General features: G+C 42.6%; 1 protein-coding gene across 1 annotated transcript; it reads right to left on the bottom strand.

Moving 5' to 3' along the window:
• cunh1orf53 (chromosome unknown C1orf53 homolog) lies at positions 1-10,263 on the bottom strand. Its single transcript, XM_071486112.1, has 4 exons — positions 10,102-10,263; positions 8,127-8,172; positions 3,627-3,728; positions 1-2,009 (listed from the first exon to the last, which is right to left on the bottom strand). Exons 1-4 carry the CDS (start codon positions 10,155-10,157, stop codon positions 1,938-1,940), a joined length of 276 nt encoding a protein of 91 aa, XP_071342213.1. The 5' UTR covers positions 10,158-10,263; the 3' UTR covers positions 1-1,937.
• Between the last annotated feature and the right edge of the window lie 68 nt (positions 10,264-10,331).

Here is a 10,331-nt window from a genome sequence, read left to right as displayed (position 1 = left end):
AAAAAAATGTGGATGATTTGACAGTTTTTAGTTAAATGCTTTGTCATTGCGAATATACAGTGCATGGCATCTATCAATCATACGTTTACATTCAAGAAAATGCCAAAGACAAAACACACTGTTTCTGACAGGGGGAGTAGATTTTCAAGTAAACTTCTCCATAAATCTGTCGGAAGGATTGCTGTGCTGTTTGTGTCTAAGTCACCAACTGCTCGGCTAGAAAATGATGAAAAAAAAAAAAAAAAAAAAAAAATACATTTCAAACTGTGCCATCACTGGATTGGGAAGACGTGGAGGGATGAAGCCGACATGAAAGTTGGCCTATTTCATGGTCAGGCTGCGGGACCGCCGAGGCCCTGAATGGCAATGCATCTACTTTAATGTGACAGACAAGTCCCTAGGCAAAACCCGCAGAGCCGCGGCAGGCGAGCGGGCCCAGGTACTTGACGAGTGTGACACCTTCACCGTCCCGCCGCAGAAATGTTGCCGCCGCACGCCCCGCTGCCTCGGTTTAGAAAACCACCAAATAAATTCGCCTCTCATCCCGCCTGACGACGCGTCCCCGAGAACCTGTCCTCCCCAGCACTGTTGGGATCATGAATCTCCTTGTAGCCGCTCACAGGGCTTTGCTCCGATCACTAAGCACTTGCCTCTGGGACCCACCTGCCGAGGGAAAATTGCGGTCGCGCCGGTGGGCGGCTGCGACGGGAAATTCCGCGGCAGACACATCCTCTCATCCCGGCGCTGTTTGCCCAATCAGGCGGAGACGGGTGAGTGTGTGTGGCAGGTCCAGGGCCAGCGCCTGAAGGCATCGCGCCGCCTGCCCACATGCGCTCACAGACCGAGTGGCACATCTCCCCTCCGCGTCCTCTGCACGCACAGGTGGAGCTGTGCGGGTGCTTGACCCCACCGTGCACCGTCACTGTGGGCTACGGAGCGCGGCGTTTAGCGCAACCTTTATTCTATATTGGCCCTATTAGGAGCCACAGGGTATTCTAATGGAGTAAGCCTGCCTCTGCATGTGTGCGTCTAAGCATGCTCCTGAACATGAGCGGATCTGGTGCAGTGCTGGGATGAGAGGGCCCAGGAGTTCATTAGGCTGCGGCTCAGGAGAGCAGCTGCAGGGAGCTGCGCCGGAGCCAAGTGTTGCCAGGAGGCTGAGCTGCTGAGTCCGGTGGGGAGAGCTGCTGTTGATGTCCATGGCATGTTTGTTAACAGCCTGATTCCATCAAGTGTTGTAAAAGAAGCGCAGCCAAGTGTAAGGCTTGACCCTTGGCCCCCCCTGCCTATTTTTAACAACACAGTATTTCTGTCAAAGGTAGACAGTTCAGTCGAGCACTTGTGGAGTGTAAATGATGCTAATATTCATGCAGTCGTACATTTGGGAGAAAAAATAACAAGAGATGCAAAGCAAAAGAGCACAAGACTCCATCTGACTATCTACAGTTACTTTCGCTTATATGCCCTTTATCTTGAGGGCGAAGATCTAAAATGCTCTTTCAGTTTTCATCTCCATACTCCCACAACCCTTGTAAATGCATCAGAGGAGCCGAACACCACAAAATATTCAATACTCCTAAAGAGAAATGAAAAATGAAACTGAAGGCATTACATTGGACATTCGAGAAGCACATCTGAAAAAATATAACAAAACAAAAGTGTGATAAAAGACTATTTTACATGAGGTTCTAGTGAACAAACCCTTCCTCCTCCTCCTCCTCTTCCCTTGTCTTGTGAGAATGAAAATAATCCTAAGAATAGTTGTGATTCATAGGAGGTAAGTATTGCACAGACACTACCCATATTTCATCATTTAGCACACTGCTAAAAAATGACTCAAGTAGTCCAAATAACGACAGGCAGAAGACAAGCAACATGTAGTGTGTTCCATTCTAAACAGGGTCTAACATTTTACCTTTGGCCCGAGTCTGTTAGGCCTATACATAAAATAAAGAATTAAACTGTTTCTTCATTGCAGGGTCCTTCACGTTGACTTGGCCATACGGACACTAGAGGAGAAAAATAAAGAAATAAATGGTGTTAAATGGCTGCATGTGGAGTAGATCTTTGCTGAGACTGAGAACAAGGCACAAACATGTGCAAAGAACAACACAGAACAGAAGAAGACCACAGCGCAAAAACAGAGGAGAGCAGGATGAATTAGAGCCAAACCAGGACCAGACCACACAGAGCACGAGAGGACAGAGCAGGGGGGGGCAGAGTGGGATGAGATGGGGCAAGGCAGGACAGAATATAAGACAAGACTGGACGGGATGGCACAGGGAGGGATGGGACAGGATGTGAACTAGACAGACCAGAACAAGTCTCACCAGGACACAACAAAAGAGTACCATGAAGCTAATGTAATCACGAAACCCGTCTTGCTTCTCCACCTACCTCTGTTTACAGGGCGTTAAAAAGCAGCTGTAACTAAAGACATAAAAACTAAAAATCAATTCCTCTCAACTTGTAAAAGGTCAGAAGCATCTTACAAAGTCCAAACAGTTATAGGATTAACTGTGAACTGTGTGTTTCATTTAAAAAGCTGTGTTTTTTTCCCCCAGTGGTCTTCATATCCGACTTAAACTTTAAATCAGTAATTCTCTGTGCGTAAATGTGCCGTTGCCGATACCTTAGCGCTTCACAGCTTGAGTTGGTATTAACTGAAAAAAGTGAAGCCACCAGAGTTAAAATGATTTTCCTTTCAAAGAAAACTTCAATAAAATGTTTGACGCCCACCAAGCAGGCCACGTGTTGTGCAGCCCTGGTCTGGTTTACATCCACTCATCTGTCACTATCCTCACCCGATTTCCTCTCTCAATCATGTAAGGGTTGATATACAGAACAGTCATCCATGGTCTTTACTGGGGATGCAGTCTGCAGTCTGGTACTTTCATTTTACCCTTGTCCGTTAGTGTTTCCTTTAAGCTGGGTTTTAAACATTTTATGTTCCTAAGTGCCACTCTTCTTGTTTTTTGAACTACCATATTGCTGCATTTTGTCTAGTTGCGTTGCTTTGTTAGAGACTGACAATTTTATTCACAGGGTTTAAATACAGGAGAGTGGATTTGGCAAAGGAAATCCAACACTGCTCACATCTAGGAACTATAAGAATCATCACTTCTAGTTTGATAGATTTGATTTTCCCAGTTTGTGTTTATGGACAACATCTGTCTCCAGCAGCAGGCCAATCAATCACAGTACAATAAGTTTACTTTCTCCCACTGAGTCACATGTATTATATAGAATGCAACAAGCTGGAAGCTCCGAGTGCTGACTGAACATTAAGGTGCATTGTCACACTAAGTGAAATGATTTATAGGCGCTTGTGTTTTTTGGGAGGCAGAAATATACAGCTAAATTATTTTTGTTAATTCATTAATTCATCCTTTTTCAGCACCATGGACAGCTGATGTTAAGATGCCCTTAACAGCCAAAAACATAACACTTGTTTTTACATGATGTTTTGGGTGTAAGAAATTACCAAACAAGATGGGGCAGGACTGAGCAGAACACGACGGGACAAAACTATACAGCTGTGGCCAGATGATGAGCACAACAGTGCACAGAACACACCAGAGTAAGGTGGACAAACAGCCTGGAAACAGAGAAAACAAAGAGCTCACGTGTCTGCATGCGCTGCCGCAGCACTTCCCTCTCTGAAGGTGGGCATACTCTGTGAACACCTTGTACCCACTGGAAGGGTCGGCATACATCTGCTTCTTTGCCTGGATGTAATGAAGATATTAGTATTTAATTAGTATGACATACAAACACATATGGGGATGTGTGACCCCTGCATACTTAACCATATACAGCACATACACACACACACACACCTAAACACAAAGGCACCTGCAAACATAATACTGAATATAAACATATACACAGAGACAGATTGCTTTGGGTCAACTAGAAGAGAGACTGGATAACCTCTATGCATAGAAACAGATGCAAGACAGTCTGTAACAAGTTTGTTTTCATTCAGCGCAGACTAGCAGGATGCTTAAAAACATATTTTAGACACAATCATTCTTTTATTTGGACAAATTATTCACTTGTATAGCCACACAAACACCTTCTGCAAGTGAAAGACACTGAACTCCTCTGCCATCCCTTAGGAAGTTAGAAAATGTCATCTCTCAGTCTGTTTCAAACTGAGAGCCCACTAGTTGGTGAGCTTTGACAGGCTACAAAGGGAAAAAGGCCCCAGGCCTTTTGGTGACACGGCCTGTCATTTCACATGGCATTGCAGGGCCACATAGTGAAGCTGGCATAGCTGGGCCCCCTCTGTATTGTGCTTTTCCCACCCAGGCCCTACCACTCTCCTCAGGTCGCGGCCAACTTGCCTCAGCTTCACCCACACTCAGAAGCACAGTATTTACAACAAATAAGCCTAAAGGCATGCAGATGACACCTATTCGTGACTGTCATCAGCACAGAGCCGAGAGCGCACTGCTTCTGTTTGATGAAGAGCAAGTAGGATTCGGTGAATATGATGGATATGATCATTACTTATATGACATGTACTGTGTATAAAGCACTGGGTAGATTTGCCTTTAAGTAAAATTGTAACAAAACTGTTGAGACTGGGATCTTCCTAAAATAGCCTCAGGCTACCATCTGACAGGGTTTCACAACACATAGGCCTGATCTACCCACAATCTCCTTGTTAAATTACTGAGAAAATACTAAATCTTGTAGCTAGAGAGAGAAGAATGAGGAGAGTGAAATCTTGTGTCAAAACAAAGAAGTCTCCATTATGCACACTTTTAGTATTAAAATTGCAAACACATTTCATTTTGCCAAGGACCCATGTGGAATCCTGCCCTGGGGACAGATGGGCTCTAAAGATGCACCACAAGTAGCATATTATTATACTCTGATATTATGGCTGGTACAGTATCAGTTTTAACAATTGTTGGTATTGGTCCAACATCATTTGTATTTATGACATTTGGCCTCTTGTGGAATTGACATTTGGGTTTGTTTTTTTCAAGGAGCAGGTCTCTTACAACAGGCTAAACATGGTGTTTCTTTGAACTCCTTATTACCTGAAGACAGGCATGTCTGTCACCATCAGTCTGTTTTGCACTAAGCTCAAAATAGATGGTCAATATTTTTGAGAGAATATTGAATATTGGTTTTAGCTTCATTATCATTTCAACTGACCTCACATCTTTTGACTTTGTTTTGTCAAACAGATTCAGCTTGTGTAGTTAAGACTTTTATTACATTTTCATTGTCGCACTTCAGTTTAGTTTCTGGAATTTCATTTGCTAATGACAGAATGCATCAGTGTCGTTTTGCTCACATGCCTTAACCGTGTTCAGCTACAGCCTAAAATAAAGAGTTTAAAACTACATTTGGTTAGGTAGTGCACGAAAGTGCAGTTTTGAGTAGAATTGTTCCAATACTGATCGGAAATGCCTCCAATACTGCCTAAAATACTCTATTGGGTATTGGCAAGGACTTGAGTCTTTGCACCAATCCAATACTACATAACTTATTAATAAACTTTATAGTTTCACGCCCGGATAAAATAGGAGTTTTCCTGGAAATCAGTTCTTCCTCTCTGCTCTAAAACAGTAGCCTGGAAGTTGCACTGTGCAGCCACTGGCTGCTTCTGTTTTAGATCTGTGAAGAATTGATTTCTGTCAAATCATGGAATGTTAGCCATTAGCAAAATATCAGCATACAATATTGATAGCATTCATATCACATCCACACAGGGTTGATTGTTATAGATCATATTACCCTGTAATAACCCACAACATGCTACAACATTAAAATAAAACTTGAATAAAAGAAAGTAAAATAATATGTAAGAATCTTGCTTACATACTAATCTCCAGCATAATCATATAGGCTGAATAGACTTTATAATAATACATACATAAAAATTACATTCTGACTGGTGCCATTCTGCATGAGTAGTTTTACTTTTTGTACTTAGGTACATTTGGCTGATAACACCAAATACTTTTACTTAAGTCTGAATGAGACTCAGAGTATTTTCCAGTATTGTGGTATTGCTCTCTCTGCAGAAGAGGATCTGAGTTCCTCCTCCACCACCGCGCTTCATCAGAAAATCCTGACCAACCACACACACATGCTCCTCATTCATCAGGCCTAATCGTGGTAATCTGACTGAACAACATGACATCATTGAATCTGAAGTCTCTGAAAGTGATGCATCTTACCTCACAGGCCTCTCTATGGATCCTGTGGATGGCCAGCTCCTCCTCCGTGAACTTCCCCGCGCCCCCCACGCTGCCCGCCCCCGCGTCACTGAAGCCCGCATTGATCTGTGACACGCTGCCGCCGCTTTCTTCTGAGGGCTTCGGTATTGACATCGTTACGAGTCGTTTATGAAACCGGACACGGAGAAGAATCAATCTGCTGACAAACGCTTTACTCGGGTAACTTTGATGAAACATGCTCCTGTGAAACTTCCAAGTTTCAAATACACGGAGAAAACTTGTCACTCCGGAGAATCACTCTAGCGTTTCTTCTCGTCTTGCAGTGGTGTAGAAGCAGGTAAAAGATCCCGGGAAAAACACACCATCTATTCATGAAATGCAGCGATAACCGATCAAAGATTGTCTATGGTGCATGTTTACAATTTGCCGCCTCCTCTCAGTTTTCGCCTGCACAGAAGTTTGCTCTACTTCCTTGTTTGCCTCGTCACATTGGTGACATGTGACCATCTCACAACACCAATCCGCTGGTCCACACAGCGCCCCTGCTGTTTCAAAGCAGCTACTAAGGACTCCCTGTTGATTTGAAGATACCTGCACTTTACTGAAGGATGCATGGCAAAAAAAAATAAAAAATAAAAAAAACGTATAGATTCATTATCGCTACATTCATGCCACTAAAGTGATAGAAAATGAAATAATAAATTGTGACAAGGATCAGAAAAAAGATAACAACCGCCAGACAAAAATCCAAACTCCCAGATGCGTTTTTTTTCTTAGAAGAAAGGTGGTAATGGTTTTATAATTAAAGGATCAGTTTACCCAAATTGAAAAAAAAAAAAAAAACACTTGTCATTTATCCAGTAACCGAGTATCTAGTGTTGGTTTTATATTTTCAGTCTTGAGATATTGTATAAGTCAAGCTTTGGACAGTTTTAATTCAAACTACTTACTATCAATAGAAACAGTGTGACGTGACCTTTTAACATGATGCATAAGACATTTTGTCAGCCATATTATTCTATATGTGTATAGGCGGTGAAGCAGGCAGGTAAAACTCCACTATCCCTGCTACAGACTGTGAATGCCTGGCTTTCCTCTCCTTGGCTGCAGAGGAGCAGAAACAAAGACATCTTCCCATGATAATAAAGTAATATGGGGACTTGGAGTAAGCAATGCAAGGTTGATGAGTGGACATTAATGAGTCCGTTCAAGGTTATCCACCGCTGTAAGCCACCTCTGATGATGTGACTACTCTAGAATTCTGGGTAATGAAACCTGACAAGTGTCTTTTGACTGACATTGTGGGGTCAATTTACCCTCAGACAAATTACACATCACACTGGTAAAAATATTTATGCAGACCTACTATCGGAAGCACGGTGGACATTAAAAAAGTGGTAGATGTGTATCTTTTCCTTTTCTATTGTAAGATTTCTTAACCTTTCTGTATTTGATGTCGTTGCAATCCAAGTGCTCATAAATTTATAAATTACACTGCAATAAACCCCAGAATGCAATGCAAGAATTTGTGGTTATACTGCTGCTGACTGCATTAAGCCCAGGCTTTGTTGTGTATTTTCTTGTCAGTGACATTTCAATTTAGCAAGATTAATCATGTCCAACTCAGCCACTGATCAAATGTTTGAAGCCCTTCTGAAAAACATTTTCCAGGCCGGAGAAGTATAATAGGACACTGTACTGTCCTTTTTCAGTCAATATAATCTGGGACTGTTTACTGTCCCTTAGAATGTGAAACCTCACTGATTTGCAGTGCGCAAGAGTCATAAGAGCTATATGTACATGTGTCTTTGTGTGTGTGTGTCTGTCATAATGTCTTTTATTATGTTAAGGCAGCAGCCCTGCCATTATCATTTCATACGGATGCCTGAAACAGCATGTCCCAGTCTGCTGCCACTTAATTACCTTCCAGTCAGCCTGAAGACATCTGGCTCTGATCCAGACAGCCTCTCTAGAGAGGAGAGAGAGAAGTACATCTCAGCTATTGGTTTCAATTTACCATGGGACAAATATTGCTTAAACATGAGATTCAATGCAAACATTAAAATCAAAGTCCACCCTAAAACTGAATTCTCATTGCACTGAAATGCAGTGATTGTGGGAAGGAAAATCAGCAGTTACAAAGAGACAAATATCTCCCTCAAGCCTCTAAATATTAATTGATTATGTCATCAGGTGTCACTTTAGGGAGTTGGTCCACTGACGAATTAAAGACTGACTCTGTCGACTGTGTTTGTTTTGTTATACCCAGATTAGATTTACTGAATGGCTTTACAGTTTACAGCAGTGAATCACAGCAGGTGTCTGTGAAACAAGGAGCTGCGCCCTTTCAAATTAAATTGTTGAGCTGTACAGTGTCATAGAAAGTACTAAAAAGTTTGTTTTTTTTAGGGCGGATTCCCCTTTAAGAGACCAGTGACTCAGCTGATTCATGATCAGTGTGTTTAATGTAGAGTCCTGGAGCAGATTTTAATAATTATATACAGTAGGATGACTTCATACATCATGCACACAGTATGACGCAGACAGTGTAGCTGACTTATGCATTGCAACTTCAGCATTTATTTCATGCATGGACAACTGCAGACTAACATGGTTACTGTAAGTAGCATATGCTCATGACACACTGTAATTATGCAGGGGAAAGTCAAGTATTCATGCCAGCCTCCCCCAGTCTACTGCTGTGAACCACGGTTGGATGTGTTGGCCACTGAGCAGTTAAGAGTTCAAGGCTTCACTAAAGGGCACTGTTGTTTTACTTTCCCCCACTCAGACCAAGCTGACAAACTTCTAGTAACAAGTTTGCTTCTCAAAGCTTTTACGCCAGCACTAATAAAGGTTTGAGAAGCTGACCTTTTAGCACTCCAGATGGAGTGTTTTGCCTAGGTGCAACTTGAGGCTGGATAAGAAATGTGAGGGTGTGGATATCAATATCCCACACCCAAAAGGAATTTGAACCAACAACTTTGGTTAAATGCCTCTTTCCACCAACTGTATGACACATCTTACCACACGTAACCCACATGTGATAAGATGTGTCCATGTTCCAGATTAACCTATTAGAGGCAAAAAAAATTGCCTCTGGGTCCCTATTGACCCCCAGAACCAACCTCCCACCCTCCGCAAACTGTGTATGAACACTGTCATGTCAGTTCCCCTGAAGTCCAGCACACACACAGCAAACACCACGTGGCTCCAGCACACTATTTATCCAGAGATCCACAGAGATCCTGAGCTGGAATAACATTTAATTGTCTGTATGTCAAGGACCTTCTAAGAGGGGGGCACAAAACCCACATTGACTGATTTTATACTTTAACGGTGCAATGTTTAAAAATAATTTGCATTCAGTCACATTACCAGATACGACTGACACCTGGGACTTGGGTCTCTGAGAGGTCTGTGGCTCCAGTGTGGTAGCTTGCTTTGCCCAGTTAAAAATGAATTCCTATTTTATCAATATTGTTACTCTGAATTTCATTTGAAATGTTCCATTTGTTTTTCTATTTTCACTTAATATACATACATCCGTGGAATAAAGTACTGGTGAACCCAAAGTTGCTCCAGTCAGTCTTTTTATTTTCACAAATCAAATAACTGGGTATGATGTAAAACGGATCACTTGCAGGGACAAATCCACAGAGAACTATTTTCTGATTTCTCAAGTACCATCATAGGAGAACTGGGCTGCAACTAGGCTGCAGCCAGCAATCATCTGCATCTATGAATACATCTTCTACATGGTCACCCTGATGGTCCCAGGACCCCTCTCAGCCGCTGTTACATTGACTGACCTAATAACACAGTGTCATCGGGGAAACACGTTTTCCATCAGATGCGTGAGCAACATGGCTGGGCTCTGTGTTGCTTTGCATCATACCTGTTACTCATGTTAGGCGGAAAGGAGCCGCTCTCGGACAAGGCAGAGGTACCCATCTGACTCGCTGACGTCACCAAATCTTTGACAGCACTTCCTGGAGTGGCGTTTGTTGTGGGAAATAACCACCGTAGTGTTGGACCTCAGGGAGGGGGGTGGGGGGGGAAACAGAGATTCAGGCCACATTAAGAGCAAGAAGGACGGCACAAACTACTACACTATCCCACCTCCAG

This window comes from Trachinotus anak, unplaced genomic scaffold, assembly GCF_046630095.1.
Source record: "Trachinotus anak isolate AG129_WGS33_773 ecotype Australia unplaced genomic scaffold, CSIRO_AGI_Tana_v1 ptg000010l, whole genome shotgun sequence".
Lineage (NCBI taxonomy): Eukaryota > Metazoa > Chordata > Actinopteri > Carangiformes > Carangidae > Trachinotus > Trachinotus anak.
The sequence above is the reverse complement of the archived record's forward strand: the minus strand, read 5'-3'. Positions and strand labels throughout refer to the sequence as shown.

Coding starts and splice junctions, on each gene's coding strand:
- cunh1orf53 (XM_071486112.1), bottom strand. CDS start 10,157: ATGGGTACCTCTGCCTTGTCCGAGAGCGGCTCCTTTCCGCCTAACATG. Junction 8,173..10,101: donor CCGCCTAACATGAGTAACAG/GTATGATGCAAA, acceptor TCTCCTCTCTAG/AGAGGCTGTCTGGATCAGAG. Junction 3,729..8,126: donor GTCTTCAGGCTGACTGGAAG/GTAATTAAGTGG, acceptor CATTACATCCAG/GCAAAGAAGCAGATGTATGC.